This window comes from Lissotriton helveticus, chromosome 7 (assembly GCF_964261635.1).
Source record: "Lissotriton helveticus chromosome 7, aLisHel1.1, whole genome shotgun sequence".
Taxonomy (NCBI): Eukaryota; Metazoa; Chordata; class Amphibia; order Caudata; family Salamandridae; genus Lissotriton; species Lissotriton helveticus.
Window position 1 is genome coordinate 605,955,093 of NC_136068.1, and position 21,635 is coordinate 605,976,727.

The following is a 21,635-nucleotide window of genomic DNA, read 5'->3' on the forward strand; positions in this document are numbered from 1 at the left end:
CTATGAAATGACGGGGAGAGGATAAGCAGGAGGACTATGCGCAAAGGGTGCGGGTCGGGTGAGAAGAGGGGAAGGGGGGAAAGGGTGGTGGCAAAATACAGAACTGCAAAATAGGGGTCGAAAGCAGAGGACCCCATGCAATAGTCTCAATAGAAGAACAGTGAACCTTGCACACTAACTGTGGCACAATAGCTCTGAACAGATAGTTTTTTCCCACTGGAGATGACTAGGGGGTATGCTTGTTTGATCCCCCGGCAAATTCTATAAGGGTTTAATAAATTGCTCTAGTCCACATATTTATGCCCATTTATATCTTGCAGGGAGCAAGATGATGCTCTTACAAACTCAGAGTGTATTAGGTGAAAAGTTATCATGTTACATCAACCAACATTGAACAACTGTAACTGTCGGGTGCAAAAGGAGTGTGCACCCTCAAGGTGTGTTCAATGCAATTCAGTGGATGCACGAAGTGATGCTTACGGCATCCTGACGTTGGTGGAATACAGGGTATATATCAGCACTAAAAGCAAGATGATGCTCTTACAAACTCAGAGTGTATTAGGTACCATTATCATGTTACATCAACCAATAAGTAAACAACTGTAATTGTCTGGTGCAACCGGGGTGTGCCCCTCATGGTGTTGGCAAAGCAATTCAGTGGATGCACTAAGTGGAGCTTACGGCATCCTGGCATGGGTGGAATACAGGGTATATATCACCACCTTTCCACCCTTGGCTCCCCACTGTCCGAGCTTGCCACACCGTCTATTTCTCCCTTAGATTCCGCACTCCTCATGCTGGAATTACTCCTCCCTTCCTGAAGATTGAGAATGGCTGTACTATTCTTTTCTCTAGGCAGTAGCTTGGGCCAGGACACACCCCGAAGACTACCTCCGATGAAATAGGCCTCTCTTTCCATGTCCTTATCCCTGCCTGGACTAGGCCTTCTTCTGCTCCCATTTCCTTGGCCCTGACCCATATTACAACCTTTATAGCATTTTCTATTCAACTGTCGCCGATCATTTGCATAGGCCTCATCAGCCCTAGATATGTCCTGCTGTTCCCTCTTGGACTTGCCATAAAAGAACATATCTGTGTTTTCCGGACCATTACACTTCGGTTTCCTCCAATTATCATAGACTGGACCCTTCTCCCCTTCCATGACTTTTAGTGGGGATCCTTTAAGATTTCTCGGAATTTTCTTACTCTCCCTCAAACTATAATCCAACCCTTGTAAGTATACATCTTTGTTTTCTCCTTTTGACTCAATATAACTTGCACCACTCTCTTTTTTTCCCGATCAAAATTGTCTACATACTCCTCTGACATCTTGATTCTGAACCCGTCCAACTTAATTCTCTGCTGCATCTCCTTGTAATTGGACTGGTTACTTTTATTCATCTGCCATCCTCGTTCTTTGGCTGTGATTTTTCCACACTCCACCCTCATTTCCACTATTCCTTCTGTCTCAACTTTTTGTTTCCTACTGTCCTTCCACTCTAGTTTCTTACGTATTTCTCTTTCCTCCACCTGACTTTGATATGTGTTTTTTTTCTTGTTGCGTTCGTCCCTAATAGTTTCTTTTTCCCATTCTTTTTTACTCGTAGCTCTTTCAAATGCTGTATTACTCTTGGATGGCTGCATGAGAACGTTAACCGTTTCACCTCTGGTCTCTTGTTTGCTCTGACTCCGTGCCTGCTCATACCTGTGTCCTTTTATTTTTCCGTCCAATGAAATCCTCAACTTCTGTTGATCTCTCCACCCTAGCATGTTGATACCACCTTCCATTATGTGTATGGTACTCCACGTATTGTTTTCTTTATAAACTATGTCCATGACTATGTAGCCAATAGCCTGTATACCCTTCCCTGCATACGTTTTCAGGACTGTGTCGGGCTCTTTCAATTCCTTACCATGTTTCTTTGCAAATTTTCTGTCCCAATCGCTTTTGCTTACTACACTATATCTTGAACCAGAGTCTGTAATCATTTCTGTCTCAATTTCACTTATGATAACGGTACATCTCTGAGATATCTTCCTGGCATTAACATCCTCTTTGCCACTCATTCTTCCCTTGAACCCTTCATCCCTTTGCGCCTTTCCACTTGTGGCTTGTATATAATATTCATCCCACACGTTCAAAATGTTTTCGTAGATGTTTCTATCAGTTCCTTTCATGAATACCTTCTCCATGTTGTGATACATTTTCCTTCCTCCCGTACCTAAGCTGTGAAGTAGAATTTCCGCCTTTACTTCCGGTGAAAGAGATGCTACCTCTTCCTCCAAGATGGACAAATAGTTTTCCAGATACACTTTCCACTCCCTCCACTCTGCAATGTTATTATTAACCTCCTCCATGAACGGCACAGGTGGAGGGAGATTATACATTCGGCCCCACTCCATGTTTAGTGTGCCACAATCCACCAGAATTACACCGGAATATGCCACCACCCAGAAATACAGCGTCACGGTGCCCAAACTGGGCGCTGCGGAGCACTGCTGCTAGATTAACCACGTTACCTACTTGTACACATAGGGATAATAAGCACTTGCGTTTGATGGATAAGGAAATTCCTACAAGGCTTCTGGGAAGACTGCTATGATATCCCTTCAGAAAATGACATGAAAAAAACAATCCCTGTATGGTTCGCTGGGTGTGGGATGGTCTGGTTGGTGACAATTAAGTACAGAAAGGTGAATGGTGCTATGACGTACCGTTTAAAAGAATAATTAAATTTAGTGCGTATTGACTGGGGCTCGTGAAATGTGAAGAGACGTGACTAAAATGCGCGCTGCCTCGCGCTGAAATACTCGCAGAGTGTAGGATTCCTCTCACTCTCAAACGCTGCAAACTCCAAGTTCATTAGCTGAGTCCGGTAGACAATCGATGCGCAGCCTGTGCCCTGATGTCACACCAATTCAGCTGCCTGCCACTTACAGCGATCGCCACCCAAACATCGTCCTCGCCTTCGCGCTCTTCACCTCTGAGCCACCTGTGCCCTGTCAGACACACGAACGATCACCTCCCAACCGTCGTCCTCGCCTTCACGCTCTTCACCTCTGCGCCACCTGTGCCCGGTCAGACACACGAACGATTGCCTCCTAACCGTCGTCCTTACCTTCGCGCTCTTCACCTCTGCGCCACCTGTGCCCGGTCAGACACACAAACTGGTCAGAAGCGCACCTCCTTGGAGTCGAACCTCGACTCCCTTAAAAAAAAAACTCCGAGGCTGGTCGGAAGCGAGGTGCCCGACACGACACCCGAATTTAGTTTCCAACTTCCTTGACAAATTTCCTTATGCCATTACACGAGGATACTAACATGGATCCTGCGTCTAAATACTCTACTAGAGGCGCTTAGTTTTCCGCTTTCCCAATTAATAGGTGGTCACTACTTCTGTCGCCTCTCCTCATTTGCTCCCTTAAAATTATTTTCATTTCTTTCTTCTTTGACATATATGAACTCACCCCAGATATGCGACAACTGCTGTCTCTGGCACAGTTTTCCTTTACTTCCTTCCTCAATAAACTCCGAAAATTATGTCACTCAAAGTACTGCCACGGTTAATTTTCAGTCTCTGGAACAAAAGCTCGCTAAACTTTCTGCCCCGCAAATATTTTTTCCCATGCCGCTACAATGCACTGCCACCGTAAAGTTTCATAAGTTTTCAACACAATATGTTCCGTTCAGCGCTCCTCTTAGTGTTTCGATGGCTCAACGCAATTATGCAATACAGCATGGTCCCCTACGGCTAAACTTCCTCCAAATTCATGTGAGAATACTTTCAGATACTCTGAGGCTTTTAATTACACGCCTCCCTTATCTCTGGAAGTTGAGGGGTTAGTGGCTCCCCCACGCTGTCACTCACTAATGCCTAGAACACTTGGCGCTCACCTCTAAACAGTTTCTTTCACACAGTCATGAAAGTGACTTCGTTCCTCCGCTCCCTTCTCCTCACGCAACTTCAAAGGCTCACCTCGCAGACCTGTGCGACTCGCTCAGGAACCACATGCACGCGTGGGTTCGAATCCCACCCTCGTCGCCATAAATGTAGTAATAAATCACTACAAATTGTAAGTTCCAATATTACGTTTATTGTTATAAGTACAACAGGTGCTTCCAGCTTGGCGGCTTCAGCTATCTCTCGCTATCTCTGAACATTCTCACCCGCACTCCAGGATGGAGCGCGGTTCATACCAAGAGAGCAGGGTGAGGAGGGGGGAAAGGAGGGGAAGGAGGAAGGGTAAGATTACAACACTTCTGTTTACAGAAATCCGACACAGGGTGTCTGACAACAGAGTCTATTTTTACATCACAGAACACATATCTACTGATGACTCAGACAAGATGCCTGCCTTGCATCATTCATACTCTGATATCTTCTTTGTCAGTCGCACCCTCTGCTTTCCTGCTATGCAAACTCGAACAGGAAGTCTGCCTTGACCATGATGGTGCTTGAAGTTCAAGTTACAGAGATTTTTCACATTAAAGCACTCTGCTCTAACGTGAAGAAAAATATTTGTGTGCTCGGAGTACAGAGTGTATTTCTGGCTTTAACACCTTGCCTGCGTCGAACGTTCAGCCCCAGTGCTGAACGTTCGAAAAACGGGTGGGGCACCGTCGGCCAACGGACGTTCGCAGCACTACCAAGGTATCGCACGTGACGACCGTTGGCCGACGGCAGCAGTCAAGGGGTTAAAAAGTTAGGATAGCAGGCACATGTTGAAGCATCACAGGAAGGGCACAGGGGTCAAGCATCATAAGAGGTCGGAGTCACGTCACTCTCTACAAACTCCGGACCATCACCTCAGTCCCGGAGTTCCGAATGGCCCTCAAGACCTGGCTGTTCGAATAAGCTTCCAGGGCCTGCAAGCATCTGGATACCCCATCGGGTAATTCGCCGTGTTTTATAAATTCTGATTGATTGATTGAAACTAGACAGCACTGGTGTCACAACATTTTGATGTTCCACGCGAAGAAGCATCTAGTAGAACTTAAGAGATCAGGCCTGTCCTTCAGATCCAGGTGTCTAACCCACACAGCATATCAGACTGTAGTGTACAGCCCATAACTCTTCCATATACACACACCGCTCGTGCACATATGACTTTTCCCAAGTACATGCAGCTTATGCTGAGAACTGCACAAAAGCGTGGAATTCTCAGCTAGGCTTGGAACCTTCACTCACACCAGGGTACATACAATTCTACAGTCCCTATTGGAAATTAATGACTACATGTCCCAGAATGCAAAGTAATTACTTAAAAAGTCCAATCTGGATGAATATCTAAGAGCAGCCATAGAACAATGGTTATAGACTCTGTATCCAATGAGCATGCCATTTGAAACACATTAGTTGGACAGCCCTTTATGGGGTACTCACATATTCCTGAGCAAAGTCAATGAGGTTCTGCAGGTCGATGTCATCCCGGTAGGCCTTCACATTGTTGTTGATGAAGAGGTTCAGCTGTTCCTTGATCCAGTCCTTGAAGACGAAGGCTAAGATCCCAGCCGTGAGCTCCAGGAAGAAGATGAGTCCCAAAAACACAGAGAACTGCAGAACGGTGAGGCAAGGGGAAGTGAAGAGGAGTATGGGGCAAATATAAGACAAGGAAGAGAGGAGAAGGAAAAGGAGGGTTGAAAAAGGACAGTGAAGAGAGTGACAAGGCAGAGAGGATCAAGGAGAGACAGGGAGATTTAGGGGAGAAAGAAGGAAGAATTAGAAGGAAGGGAAAAGAGAGAAAGAGTTGGGAAATAGAAAATTTGTGTCGGGTAGCAATACCGAGGAGAGAGAAGGCAGAAGCAGACGTTTAGGACAGGCGGAGAAGTGAGGAAAGTCGAGGGCAGGGAGGTGATGGCACAGAGAAAGAGGAAATGGCAAATAAGGGAAGTAGAAGAGTGTCAAGAATGAAGAGTCAATAGGTCGGAGAGAGTAGGAATGGAAAAGCAAGAGCAACAAAAGATGAAGTAGAGGACAGGGAGAAGAAGGAGGAGGTAGGAAGAGAGAAGATAAAGAGTAGATAGGGGAAGAGAAGCAAAGAAACAGCAGAAAAAAAGAAGGGAGAAGAGGGCAAGAACGAGAAAAGAGCATAATTAAAATGTTCAAATTGACTGCATGTGCATCATCTGAAGATGAACGCATAAATTCTTAATTTTTACTTTACTATATCACTAAATGTAGCCATGTCAGCGGCGAGGAGTAAGCTCATGGGGTCGTTCAAACAATGATTGGTAGACACCCTGCTCTTTTGTGGAATGGGAGTTCAGTCACTATGGTTTTAGCACAAGTACTGGCTGCCTACATAAATGCTATCTCTGTGTAGGGAGGAGCAGCTCGAGCCCCACTGGCTCTGCGTTGCCAACTACAAGCGGATCTACTTTTTATGCAGACCCAGAAAGGAATCGGCCAATATTATTTGTTACCTACCTGTGAGGGCTGGAATCTATCATTTGACCATCCCCTAAATCTATCAAGAGAAAACCCTGGGAAGCCTTTTGCGCCAGGGGGTTAAGATGTAGGAGAAGGTGGAGATTGACTGTCCTGTGTGGGTATGAACTGATACCTGTCCATAACAGATGTCACGGTTCCCTCCTGGTGAGGGCTAAGAAACAACAAGAGCCCGCACTCCCTGCCTACTTACAGTGGTCTACTCTATTGTAGCAGAGAAAACATCAATCCGTAATCATGAGTGAACAGAGACCTACACCCAACCTGGGGTGTTAGAAAGAGGAGAAAGGAGACACCTCCCCAGAACACCTGCCCGGAACGCCAGATGTGAGGTTTCACGAATACTTCTGATGTTTCTTGGCTTCTCCGCATTGGTGCATCCATTCAAGTCGTCAAGTGAAGGAAGCCCTAGTCAACCATCCCCAAGGCTGATCACCGCCGCTAGCCCAGATCAATGAGCAACCACAGAGCACTACCTGGCTCGCTCAAAAACTTCCTGGCCGTGCCTGTTCTATCAACAGGGTTTCTTAGTTAACAGTTCTCGGCGAAGGTGAAAATGTGTATGGCTATACTAACAAGCCTTAATCTAATGTGTGCCGGCACAATTTAAAATGCTGGAAACGTTGACATGTTTCCCTACTAGGTAAAACCTTGAGGAGCTTCATCAGGACTGTAGAATGTTATGTATGGCACAAGTGATCATGCAAGTGATGACACTTCATCGTGAGCATGGTCACACGCGTTATTTTCTTTCAAAAACCTGTTGTTTGGCCATGAGCTTCATGCCTGTGTCCTTTCTCCATGGTTTCCACAGCTGCACAGCAGTTGAGGTTGAGGATTCATGGAGAAAGGATCACGGCCAGAGGGGCTCCTGCTTATGGTCATTAAAACTCCTCACTTGGTTGCGACAGCGTCATTCTTTACAATGACTAAAACCAAATGTTTCTCACAAATATTTAAGGGTACCCTCCACGTGCCTCCAGCAAGTCCTGGTGTCTCAATGCCTTTTAGATTTGCCTGCTTGGACAGGACTGGTTTATGGACTTGCCGCGCAAGACAGAAAAATTGTGGAGAAGGGATCGCTGGTGCTTTGTGCAGTGTCAAAAAGATACATCTTCTACTTTTCCTTTGAGCGGACTAATGGCTATATGACCTGGGTTGCAATCCTTGCCACCTCTCCTAAATCACAGCGAGGGCAGAAGTGTTACACTCTCAAGACCACAAGAGCTAGACATGTCTCTAGGACAGCGAGGGAGATGAAAAGACAACCCAACTGAAGCTTAAAGTACACTGCCATGCAAATCTGTTGCGAAGGACTGATGTCTTGCACTGTAGCATTTTACAAGATTGCACCTTATGTGACTTTCTGAACTTAAATATGTGCCTCACAGTTGGGTTTTCCATAGTGAAGACATTTCTACCCTTCACTTTGTCCCCAAAGCCTCGGAGTAAGGAATGCTCTCTGTCTAAACCATAAACAGTCTTCAAAGGTGCTTAGTAGCAGAATTGGCCTCACTGTGACACCTTTTGTGCCCTTACCATCCTCAGCACAACCATAAACATTAAGCCGGCCTATCGGGTGCCGCTAGGTGGGCGATGCTACCTGTTGATAGCCACAGGACTTAAAAGTATGCAGATATTAGAGTGGAGCGAGTCAACATGGTTTTCTCCACCTTTGTATATAAATTATATTTCACAAGAAGCCCCCTCAAGAAAAGAGGTACCTCTGGCATGTATCGGGTGTGTTTGATTGGAACTGAATGTAATGCAGCATGGTTACCTTACAAGTTAATGCTTTTGCCACAGAAAACCCAGTATAAGACGAAATATTTTTACCCCACTTTAGTGCCAGTCAGTTTTTAATCCATATGCTAGATGACTGACATGAGGGGAAAACGCCCCTGACATTAAACCTACTATAAGCAAAACAAAGTTGTATCTTTGAACTAACGCTTCACACGCAATAGGTCATTGTGAATGAATAGCGCAAGGGAACGTCTAGATTAGGACCCATCCCAATTACTGCATGACTCAAGGCAGGGTCAAACAAAAAAGCATAGCAAAGAGCTCATATGGGGCCTGCTGTGAACAAGAAAACCCAGTCACGGCGAAGAGGAACCCGGTAATGCAGCATGCCACAAGAAAAGAGTGAGGGTCCATTTCATTTTGTTGTAATTACCTGATGGTATTTCCCTTCCTATCCCCCCTCCATTCTCCTCTCTTTGGAACGTTCCCTGTTCTCAACGGTCATCCTCAAGACTCTACTGCAGACTGACAGCTGCTCAAACACATTGGAAGATGTAGATGCATTTTATTCTGTATCTTAGTCTGTAGCCATAATGTTTCGAGTTATTCATGTAAATAATGTAATGTTATGGTATGTTATGCTGTTTTGTAACGCGCTCAATTACTGCCGGAGTATCCTGGCGCGATTAATAATGCTAGATGTATATATTGTTTACCTACCAAAGGGAGATGTGCTGTAATTCTATGATGGTATTTTCCTTCCTATTCCCCCCCCTCCCTTCTCCTCTCTTTGGAATGTTCCCTGCTCCCAACGGTCATCCTCGCGATTCCACTGCAGCCTCTGACAGCTGCTCTGCTGACTGGATTTGTGAGGGTGCATGTCCTGTTCTAATAAACCCGTCCCTTTGACAAGTACTGTGTCATGGACTTCACCTCGTAACACATGTTTTATAGAATTGAGGCAACTGAGAAGAAGTTTTATTGGGTGAAAAAACAGACAAATTAGCTTTTCCCTCAGGCTGAATTAGCCATGGACCATGGGCTATCTGCTTGAAGCTCCTAGATATGGTTTGTCTGCTCATTATAGGAAGAAATAATATATCGGGGTGAGGAACCTACACTGCCAATCGACTGATTATTGATGAATGGTAATTGGCAATTAGGAGTATACTTCGTTGGGGTTTGTAAATTTCGGTACTTCAGGGGAATCTAAATAACCTTGTGACCCCCCTCACGACTCAGGGCCGTTTCTACCATTAGTCAAGACTAGGCGGCCGCCTAGGCCGGCAAAAGGGGGAAGGCAGCAAAAAACATGAGTTTGGGAATATCTAATGCATTAATTCTTCTAGGCTAACTGACAGGGGGAGAGAGAGATGGTAGTAAAAGGGAGGGGACTGCATTTTTCAATTCTCGACTAGGGCGGCAAAACACCTAGAGTCGACCCTGTCACGACTACCACCTTTGGGCACCTGAAGAAATTTGCACTGAGCACAGTGTGCTCCTCTATACTGTGGGGTTACTCTCGGGCATTTATGCATGGAGTATAGAATCTCTCATGCTAATATCGCTATTTCCCCTGCTTCCTTTCTGGACAATAGACCGGGAGTGAAACAACACAATCCATACAAATCGCTCTCTAGGGGGCTTCATGGGAAAGCACACATTCACGTCTCAGCAGGTACCTAAAAACAGAAGGGCTGTTTATCTTGAGACTGACTACCTTTGGCTGCTACAGTATTTAAACAGTAGTCATACCATCAACACACCTAGGGCCGGATGTATACTTTCACGGAGGGCCAGCCATATTTAGTTATCTCAGACGGCCCTGCAGAGATCCAAAACCTGGAATTTGTTTTTGAAAAACAAAGAAATTGGGAGTCCTTTTTCTTATTTTTGTGTTGGGAACCTCGAGAGTTACACTGGCAGCCCCGAACAATAAAAAAACATACAGCAGACGATGCACTCCAAATAGGTTGGATGGCCTGCTATACCTGTAGCGTCCTCCCCACCTCGGGTACATGATCACCCCACACACAGAGCTCTGTATTACACGTTTTGATTCTTCCGAGTGTAACTGTTAACTGAACGTACTGTGTCATGAAGTTCCTTAACCACACCCAATCGCTTAGGTCACTATTTTATGGAGTCCATCAGGGACCAGAGGGGTCCCGCCATCTCTAACACACGCGACACTACAGTACCTACATTGACACCCCCAAATCTGACTGCTGGTGTAGGGTTTCTGACAGTAGAGCCAGAGGGGGCATAGACAAACACATGATCGTCTGTCCAATACTAGACAGGATGTGCGGACCTTCAGATAGGCGGTCAGGGTATTCCACCACATATGTGGCGATGTACCCTGTCCACCAAACTCTAAATCAGGCCCCAAATTTGCAAGAACAGAGAGCAAAGCAGCCACATGTTTGGCAGTTTAATTTCAAGAAAGAGTTTAGACTTTGATTAAAATGGTAATACTTTGCCAGTACTGCAATCCCAAACCACAAAGTGATTTACATTTAACTTCCTAGCACAGAAAGAAGTGAGATTTGACATGCATTACCATATTTGATCAGAGAGTGCAAAAGATTTTCATACAAAACATGCATGCTTTGGGGTTTGAATTAGGCAAAACCTTTCAAGAAATCTAGAAGTCCAAGTCTAGTTTTTCTGTGAGGGAGGTTGAGCTGTCTTGCTCCTGGTATTACACCACGTATTGGAACCAGACTCTTTATTATTAGGGGTCCCTTCTGCTCTATGCAGACACTGATGCTTGATCACCCATAGACAGTGATCCCTTCTTTTCTTATGGATAAAGCAGGAGCTGCCTGGTATTTCTCACCATGCTGCTCTTGTTTCAGAGCTGCTATATTACTGATTATGAACTCAATGTTGGAATCAACCAGATTGTTGATTTCCATCAAAATTTTGATTTCAACCAGAGTTATTTCGAGCATTATGTATATTTGACTATGCCGTTGACCCCAAGGCAGCTGATGTTTTTGACTCTACAACTGGTTTAATTTATTTGGGTTTTTATTTAAATGATTTTTTTTAAATTCTGTTCTCTTGGTTGTAACCACACTACTAGCTTTGATCAATACTATTTATTCTACCTAGTGTGACCAGATGACTGCAAGACAAAACAATAACACATTCCCAGTCCTAAACGAACATGTCCAAATATGTATCATATGCTTGCAATGGTGTTCACTTAAATAGAACTTATTGGAGTGGTATGCAATTAAGAAAGGAATTACAGAGACTTGAACATTTATGTTTTGCTGACATATAACCATCTGGATAACCTGATTCTATTGTACTAATGTAGATGGAATTGGTACATCAAGCAATATTTCAGATTGTGATGTGTACTATTCAGTTCCTACCCCCTTCCTGAATGGTGTTGTTGCTACTCACAAATTTTAGTAAGAATGTGTTCTCGCGCAGAGCTCCAATGCAGCCAGCGAAGCCCAAGATGAACATCACCGCTCCCACTACCATGAAGAGCCAGACAGGGTCAAAGCCCCCCAGGTCTGTGATGGAGGAGATGTTGGACAGGACGCCCTGTGGAAAGAAAAGGAACATGTCTATCATGCAAGTATGAGCAGTAACTCCCTATAACTGAAACGCGCTTCAAGGGGCGCGAAGGCATACTCACTGGGAAGCATCGACTACAACCCAGGGCAGAAGGATGAACGTCTTGAGAGAAGACCTCGCACTCTGATGTGGCACCTCATTTCCTATCTCAAAGAATAGTTACCCAAGAGGACACTGACCATTTCCCACCTTAAATTCTAATTACTCAAGAGGAACCTTTGCAGTTGGCTCTTTGTAGCCTCTTAATGTGTGGTAGCTTTTATAACTCAGAGTTGAGCCTGCTCACCCAGTATCCCTACTTTACTGAACTAGGGCATCATTAAAACAATTAGTTATTTTGAATTAAACTCTATTGCATTATTTTGAACCTGGTTAGGGTAGTTCTCCCAACACAGTAGGCCTGTGTGAGCAAGGAAAAGTCTCTCATCTGGTGACAAACATGTACCCCTGCCCTGAGTGCCCCAGCTGCAATGATATGTGTATCCATGGTGCTACTTTTTGTTGTTATGGGCAAACATGGATCATGCGTGTGTACCATGACATAGGCCTGTCTCATGGATTACAGTCTGGTTGGTGCAAGAGGGGCACACAAAGCGCTATCCTGATAGTGGTGAAAGGCTACTACCTTTGCCGGGACTTAAGTAGCACGAGCACTGTGGTGGCAGCATACCTTGTAGTGATCAGTAGAAGTGAACAGGCTTTGTTTACCTGTGTCACTGGAGTGACACCTACCTAGAGGCTCACTAATGTAAAGTTCTGCTGCTGTGTGCATAACTCACCCTTGCCCTTGTGTGGTGCATGTGGGGTGGGTGTGTGTGTGGTGTGATATGGTGTGTGTAGTGTGCATGTGCTGCATGTATGTGTGCTTGTGAATGGTACAATACATCACAAGAAGTAGCCAGAAAGTTCAAATACTCCCCAATATTATCCCAAGCTTTGATGGCACCAAGCAAGCACGGCAAGTCAGCCCGTACCTCGCTAGAAGAGCTCTCTTGACTCATTCTTCAAATAATCGATCTATTTATCCTTTCACCCTCCCATCCACCCACTGATATCCACCATTTGACCTTCACGTTTTCTCATCCGTTCATTCTTTCATCCACTTAACCACCATTCCATCCATCCATTGGCAATTCCATACATCCACCCATCATGTATACTTCCATTTACCTATAAGTCCATTCCCCTACACATCTATCATTTAACATGCCTATCCATCAATAACGCTTTTCAGACATCAATTGATCCTTTTGCCCATTCATTTATCCATTCATCCACCCTCTCAGATTTACCATGCCATCTTTCCATCTTCTTAATTGAATTACTCTGCCATCTTTTCAATTTACCCACCCATTCATCCTTCCTCACAATTCCATGTATTCTGTCATTCTTTTACCCATCCTTCCAGTCTCTCAGGTTTCCATTTACTGTGAAATCCTTTCATCCACCCACTCATCCACTCAGATTTCCATTTGCTCTGCCAACCTTTCATCCACCTATCAACCCATCCTTTCACCCTTCCACAGTTTCACCTGCCCATCCATCCTTTCACCCACCCACCCACCAATCCTGTAATGTACTCACCCATCCTTTGAACCACCCATCCATACTTTTCCCCACTCACCCTTTTACTCACCCATCTATCAATTTACCCACCCATCCTTCCATTCTTTCATCCATCCTTTCACCCACTCCTCTATCCATCCTTTCATCCACCCATTCTTTCACCCACTTATCCATGTACCCTTTCATATGCCAATCCTGCCATCCACTCATCTATCCATCCTTTTAGTTGATGCTGTCATCGAGATGAGTGGCCGGCACAGTGATCTGTGCGGGCCGGAGCCCTAACTGAGAAATGCAGAGGACACCCCGCTGCTGCCCCTGCAGAGCCGACAGTGTTACTCACTGAAGGCATCTGCTACATCCTCTATGCCCGGGGGTGAGATGCTCTCAGAGACATCAGCCAGGAAATCCCTGCTGATGCAGGTAAGACTGATCTAAGGGCTGGAAGGCCCATGGGGAACTTGTCTGACAGGTAGCGCTTCAGCAATGGGACACTTCTGACTTTTCTCAAACAGTCAAGTGGGACTTCTGAGACTCGGACTGGAAGTGGGGCCTGATCTGAATGTCAACTATAGTGAATGAGGAATAACCACTACTGCTAGTGAGAGAGAACTGGGACTCAGGAGCCTGCCTATTGAACAATAGAACCCTGACCTCTAGGGGAGGGTTGTGCTTTTTTAAGTATGCCTATTTTCACTTTGTGTTCATATATAATGCTGTTTTTGTCATGAAAGACATCGTTTGACTAGACAATCATTCATTGCGGTTATTGAACATACTTTGAGTTGTGAGCTTGTGTTCAATTCCCTGTATCTACCTCCGCCCCACCCCTTGAGAATCCTTGGACAGCTCCATGCGCTCTACCACTGTCAAGTGCCGAAGGAGTATTTGGTCCAGTTTCTCAGGATCCATAGTAGGTCAGGCCATGGGGCAGCAGGAGTAAAAGGCTTTCAACCCCCAGGTTGGGCACAGTTGCTTCCGCTTGCCCTCTGGTCCTTTGTGAGGGGGCTCTGACATCCTACTCATGAGTTTCTTATCCTATTGAAGGTGACATTTGCATAGCTTACATGGGATGGTGGCAGCAAAAAGCAGGTCTAGATTTTATTGCAAAAATTGATTGATGTCTGCACAACATATGTGTCTACCATTAGTATTTTGTTCCAGAGCACAGGTTTCAATGTGCCGCTGCTATACAATGCGTATGTGTTCTGGATCTAATGCATCAGCATTGCTTTAAACTCCGACAACATGGTTTTATTAAGGTATCAAAAACAAAACTTGCACGTGCCCTGCTCTGTATTCATATACATGAGAGCTTTCACTCACCCGGCCTCCACAGCCAGTGAGGGCAGGCGATGAGTGATGGGTGGGTGGGTCAATGCATGTGTGTCTGCCAATGGGGTAATGCAATATGAACCTAAATATATGTATGCTGCAACCCTCGAGCTTACTGATGCCACAATGACACACTGTGAAATGCCAAATGCAGACCAGTTTCAACTGACTGGCTCTCAGTTCCAGCTGCAGCCTATAGAAATGAGAATTCAGTCCTCAGGATTTGCACTCCCTTGCTGCATTGCTTCCCTCTCATTCACTCGCCCAAAGAGCTACAGATCAGATATATGTACATGATTCTCAAATCTCAATTGGTTGCTTTCATCTAGAACCAGGAGTAGGATTTCTGCACAAACTGATTGGTAAACTAGGGATGGCTGAAAAATAAAAGGTCAAAAATTCTTACAGTGTAGCTCCAGCATAGAACATAAATTCTCACAACTCCTCCTCACAGGAAACAAAGCAACTTGTAACAATGTCGATCTTTTACCAATTTACAAGCTTTTAGTCCATGCTGTAGCCATCTTGCGTGTACGTGTTTTGAACAAAACATTTCTTGTATTACTGTTAAAAGAGAGTGGGTGCTTATGCATACCAGAGTGTGGATCAAAGAATGTGAGGCCGTTGGTTTTTAATCACGGTTTAAACTTTTTCAGCGCGTGAGCACAGCCGCCTCAATCTTTCTAGTATTTGCGTCACAGACACCTACAAGAGAAGGCTCTAAAAGGTATTTTTGAACAAGGGATCAGCTCCATGCCTCTTTAAACGTTTCACTCCCTGGCCTGTTCTTTGCTTCCTTATCGGTACTGTTCCTTTGCCTTACAAATCCCAGAAGTTTTTGTACTCTACAAACTTGCCAACAGGAGTTGGATGTACAACACCAACTTTTCCTCCATGTGTCACTCTCTTCAAAACTGCTGCAACACCATATTTAAGGAAAGACAAATTTTACTCCTGAGCACTCCATCCTCTTGTCCATCTGTTAGGAACAACATGGAAGCATTTCCCCCCAAAATCCCATTCCCTCAGGAACCATCAGCAAGCCTCTTACCTTTTCGGCCCACGCCCATAGACCAATGGCCAGGAAAGACGCCCCGAGCAACTGCAGAAGAAGCAAATGACAAAGATCAGAAGTGCTTCGGAAAGAGCCTCAATGCACACAGCGACAAAGCACATCCACAATCATTGCTAACGAAGCAGTCAGCCATCTTTTTCTTTGATCGCGAGAAGTAGGCAATGGTGTGGTATTTAGTAAAATATTGTCAACCTCTAGCGCTCCAGGGCAAAAGGAGTTCATCTTTGCTTCCTTCTACAAACCCACATGAAGGGGTCTCAGGGCTGAGTAATCACCAGAAGAGAAGAATGCCATGTCAGTTACTCTGACCACAACTCTTCCAGAAAGTACTCAAAGAATGCCACTTCCATGCTAGGTTGCAGCTGCTCCTCCAACATTCAAGTCCATGCAGAAGAGGCCTGTCCATTCTCAGTCTTCCAAGCCACTCCACTCCACTCCACTCCACTCCACACCACACCACATAAAATCTCGGCTAGCACACAACCTAAATATTCTAGAATTCCCATAGCTTTCACACATCACTTGACCGAAAACAGCTCCTACCACAACTGTTGCTTACTAATGACTTAAAGGAAAGGAGGTTGGGATAAACATGGTAGAGGGGTGTTTGAAAGGGTCTGGTCTGCCTGAAAGATGTATGTGGAGGAAAGCTCGGGGGTCACGGAGAGAGGAGGGCAGTGCACCAGTGGCCTATCCAAGGAAAACCCTGTGGATTACTTGAACCCCTCCCATGCTCATGACGAGCTCAGCTCATCATGAGCCACGGTGGCCGTGTGCTCATGACGAGCTCAGCTCGTCATAACGGTCAGAACACTTGCACGCTGGGCTAATCCCCCAGCTGTTCTGAACGTTCTGAAGAAACGGGTGTGGCCGTGATGAGCTCAGCTCGTCATGAGCACACGGCCACCGTGGCTCATGACGAGCTATGAGCACCGGGGCGCTGTGCGCGACCCCCTGCCCCCCAGCACAGCGGGGTAATTAGCCCCGCAGGCAAGGGGTTAAACATGCTCCTGAGAAGACCAGTTAATTAATCAGCTAAGGGGACAGATTAGGAGGGAAGCTGTGACACACCAATCCAGACCAAAGCGGACGCTAGAAATAACACGGGACAGTTTGTGCCTATGGCCTGGTATATAATGTCCCATCTTCGAAGGATATGAGCAGCGTTTGGATTACTCAATAGACACTTTCTCCCTGCAAAGTAATAACTACAAATGGCCCCCAAAAAAACATTCTCTGCATTGTGGAACATGTTATATAGATTAACAGCAGCTCTCTGGTCTGATGCGAAGCCAACTTCAAGACAACCCACCTTGATCCTTTTGCCAGATTCCACTTCAAGCAGGAATTGAATGAGGACATTGAAATGTCTGCGAAGATTTGATCATTATTTCTAAAATTCTCTCTCTCTCTCTCTCTCTCTCTTCTCTCTCTCCATTATTAGCACTTATAAAGCGCATGGCTACCCATAGGCATGCCAGTGCTAAAAAGAATTGCAGAGAAATATCAGGATGTCAATACACTATTACTGTATTATGTTTTGAAAAAGCAAGGTTTTCAGCCCCGTCCTAAAAGGAAGAAACTGGTTTTCAGACCGCGTTGACAAGGGAAGGGTATTCCAGAGTACAGCTGCCTTATATGAGAAGGAACACCCTCGACTCTTTCCCTCCGGATTCAGGGACCTTTGGCCAAATATGCATTGGAGGAACGAAGAGTTCTTTGAGGAAGACAGGAGAGCAAAGTTTGAGAAATCTAGGCTGGTCGAGCAGATTGATGTCAGGAATGTTAAGCAACAGTTGTGCAGCACAATTTTGGGCCACCTGAAGTTTCCTTATCATCGCCTTAGGTGCTCCCAGACAAAGGGAGTTGCCATAGTCCAGTTTTGATAGGATAAGGGGCTATCAAGACTGGAAATATATGTACTTTATTTCCATCTTTTTCAGCCAGTATTGTAGTTTTTATGGGCTTTGAATAAACACAGATTTCTAAGAATACTCCACTGACAGGACCAGTTGATGTACTATCAGAGAAGAGAACATAAACCTGAAACCAGTCGTTTAAAAAGTCACTGCACCTTCTTAAACTGAAAATATGTGTGTAGAGGGTGGGAGGGAGAACCAGTCTTGCTTATGGAAAATCGGCAACTTCCAAAATAGGGAATATCCGAGATTCTTTATGGTGCCAGAGGTTGTTTCATGCGCAGCAACTTAAAGAGAAAGGACTTGTGGTGACATAGGGAGTCCTCCCAACCAGGAGTGAAGAAAATGACTAAGAGAAGGCCATGGGAGCCTTACTTCACAATAAAGGTTGAGCCGACCAGTGGGCTGTCTGCCCCCGGGATTATTGGGGGAATGGTGCAGTCCAGAGTACTGTGCACTTTTCCGTACATTCAGTTAAAGGAAGTAGCCCAAGGGGTATATAGCTAGCCATTTTGGGCTGCCACGCAAAGGTGGTTAGGTGACCCAGTGGCAGCCCATTTGTGGCAGGGGAATAGGTTTTGGCGCAGCAGTTTTGGCGAGATGGCGGAAGACATGGTGCAGCAGGTGCTCCACTTGCTACGCGAAGCGGGCGCCTGGACCTTCAAGTCGACAGCATGGTCTCAAGCCCTAGTCGCCTTGAGGGAAGGACATTGGATGGGGTAGCCTTCACAGTTATGGCATGCTCACTGCTGTGGAGGGTGTCAGCAGGATAACAACAAGGCATGAAGGTAGGCGGACGGGGCCACACTAGAGTGCGTGGAGCTGCCCCTGAGTAGAGCAAGGGCTGTTTTTGGGAGGGGCCTCTATCAGAGGTAGGCGAGCAGCAGGGAGCCACACATATAATGCAGGAGGTTCCCCTGATAGGGCAAGCGGCCCGAGGGGGAGCGTATGCTCATGCAAGAACCCAGTGTGGGCGGGGCCACAAATGCAGCAGGAAGGCTCTGGGGGCAAGGAACAGCCCCCAGGACTCCCGTACGTGGAGAGAGAAGCCACTTCGTTTGGCCAGGACACAGCAGTATATAAGCCAATGGTATACCACTGCAGAGAATAGCAGGACACTGGTAGGTGGAGCCGAGGGGGGCGAAGGAAGGGCACAGGGAGTGTGGCAAGGGCAGGAGAAGCCAAGTTACAGCTGCCCAAGACAAGGGAGAGTTCATCTGGGGCAAGAAGGCCCACGCAGGTGGGGGGGGGGGGACAGGGCCAGAAGGTTTTGCACAACACACAGCTTCAGGACATGGTGGAGTGGGTAGGGAATTGGTCAGGAGTATGCCTAACTAAGAACGGTTGGTTAGATAGGGCGTAGCAGGGTTTGAGGTCACAGTGGACTGGGGGGGTCTCATGGGGGGGATGAAGTTGGAGAGAAGAAAGGGCGTGGGAAGAGCAATGATTTATAAGGACCATGGGGCTGCAACTCGGCCTGCGTGGAAAAGCTTGGCGTGACCTCAGGATTGGTGGCCGCGCTTTTGGAATGGAGTGAGGAAGAGAACGGGAACGCTGAGGAAGATGAAGAGTGAAGGTTTTGGGCAGGAGGGGACACTGGAGAAATGCATATGTCAACCCAGGAATGTGTACTTCCGCATAGGTGTGGTAGGCGCATGCATGGGGAGGGAAGCGCGCAGGCGTAGTACAATCAGATGGCAGATCAGTGAGGGATGCCCACAAACATCTTACCTCGAGGAGGCAAGTATGGGGTAGGAGATTTCAGGCAGTGGAAGCCGAAGAACGCGGTGTAGAGGGATGACTGGGAGATTGAGACAGGATCTAAGGACACAGGAGGTCAGAACACCGGACCTACCCTCTTTTTTGCAGGTGACAAGGAACAACAGAGCATTAGACTCTGGCAAGCACAGTGTGGCTCTAGTACCTTGAGGGAAAGCGAAGGCGTGGCACATAGCAGCGAGCCGGAATATGTTGTGGGACAGGGCGATGGCTGACAAAAGAAGGTCTGGTGAGGCCTCGTCAGTGCTTCACATGAACAGGGACAGAACAACATCAATAGAGAGGATATTCAGATCACGATGCCCTGAATCAACGGAGTGATTGGGGGGGTGGGGGGGGGGCTCATGATGGCCCCTCATGATGAGGTAGAACTTTACCTTATGGCAGGGTGCAATGTACCCATCTGATGAAGGTTTCACCACACGCCGGGTGAGTGTTGAAGGATGAGGAGGCAGATGACACAGAGCTGGATTATGATGAAGAGGGTGAGGTGGTGGACAGTGATGTCCCAGTGAAGGTTGAGCAGAGGTGGTGGCAGCATGCGACAGGAACGACCAGGGCAAGGGGGCGATCGTTAAACAGTTTCTGCCTCGTGTTTTGCAGAGTGCAGTAGAGGTACGGGTACAGAGCTATTCTTATGCAGTAGGAGATGTGGGCTTCGTTTTGCATTGGCCATGGCTGTTGGTGTGCAGAAGAATGACAAGGGGCTTGTAAATATGGAGGCTGGAGTATTGCTTTTATTGACTTTTTCTGACTGGTATTAGCAGTCAGGATGTCAGGTTTAGCGATGGTCTACACGAAAGTGCTCTTCAGGATTCATAGCATGTCAGTAGTCCAGATTGTGAACAGGCAGTCAGCTAGGGAGGCACGGATGTTGAAGCTGCTAATAATTTTTTGTTTTGGGATGTTTAAAACATAACATTTTGTTTAAAGCAATGCATGTGCCGAGGGTGGACAATGTCACTGCAGGTGCTTTATCTCGTTCGCAGTGGGAGAGATTCCATAGACTGGCCACGGAGGCGGACGTGGAAAGGATGCCAATGCTGACAGATCTTTGGACAGTAGGAGACAGAGGATGTTCCACCTGGTGGAAGTGTCATTGGCTGAGTCTACTACTCATATGCACAAGCCTCGGAAACATTTTTGGACAATACGGCTCAGAAGAGGCCAGCGGGATGTAGTAGAACGGAAGATGTGGTTCAGTTTATTTTGCCATTGGCAGAGAAAGGGTTTTCATGAATCACAATCATGGGAAAGCTAGCAGGCATTGCGTTTATGGGGGAATTGTTCTGGGGTCATGCAGGGGAATTAGGGAAAAGGATGCTCGAAGGTTGGGCACAGAACAGAGCCATACAAGGCCAAAAAGGAAACGCTGACTTAACATTTGATTACAAAAGTGCTTCACATATTGCCTGAGATTTGCAAGGAAGGGGGGAAGCAACTCTATTCGCGAAAATGAGGATTTGGATGTTCTTTGGTGCCTTCCGGGTGTCAGAATTACTGTGTGGAAGGGGTAGTACAGGTTTTTTATGGGAGAAAGTGGGGACAGAGGGATCTGGTCTCGAGATAAGGTTGCACCAGTCAAAGGTCAAAGATGGATCAGAGAGCAATGGGGAGACAATCCCCATGGTGATTTACTGTCTGTAAGGTGGGGAAGACATGTTATGTACTTGTAATGGGAACCATGGTGGGGGAGTCTTCAGGCACAGGGACAGAGCCTGAGAGACTACTTTTCAATTGCTAGTGGTGCTAAGGAAGGCACACTTACAACTGGGGATGGCAGAAAATAACTATGGCACTCATTTGTTTCATGGTGGGGTAGCGACCAAAGTGGGCAGGAGAGGTTGGTCTCGGGAGCAAAAAATGAAGCTGGGAAGGTTGTCATCAGACTAATTCAGGAGACAGGTGAAGTTAGAGGGAGGGGAATGTTGAACACCAGTGCACTCCTTTAGCCTGACTGCTGTTGCTGTCTTTGCAGGTTCAGTTCCGGGCCCAGAGGTTTACATTATGTCCATTTGGATTGTGGTACACTCTTTTGTGAAGTGGGCAGAGCGAGAAGCTGGAAATAGTGGACATTATCGCAATTTGGGTTTTGATACAAGTTTGTTTTCACTTTCATAGCATGGGAAAGGCGGGATGCGTAGGAAGGAATTGCTGTCAAGTTTG

The 21,635-nt window shown here is 46.2% G+C and overlaps 1 protein-coding gene across 1 annotated transcript in view; it reads right to left on the reverse strand.

Moving 5' to 3' along the window:
* The window catches only part of TSPAN17 (tetraspanin 17), a 111,479-nt gene that overhangs the window by 42,015 nt on the left and 47,829 nt on the right, over positions 1-21,635 (reverse strand). Inside the window, exons 3-5 of the mRNA XM_078652802.1 lie at positions 15,748-15,798; positions 11,616-11,762; positions 5,385-5,555 (exon numbers count right to left, since the gene is read on the reverse strand). Coding sequence (XP_078508928.1) covers positions 5,385-5,555; positions 11,616-11,762; positions 15,748-15,798 — 369 coding nt within the window. The remainder of the gene's footprint in view (positions 1-5,384; positions 5,556-11,615; positions 11,763-15,747; positions 15,799-21,635) is intronic.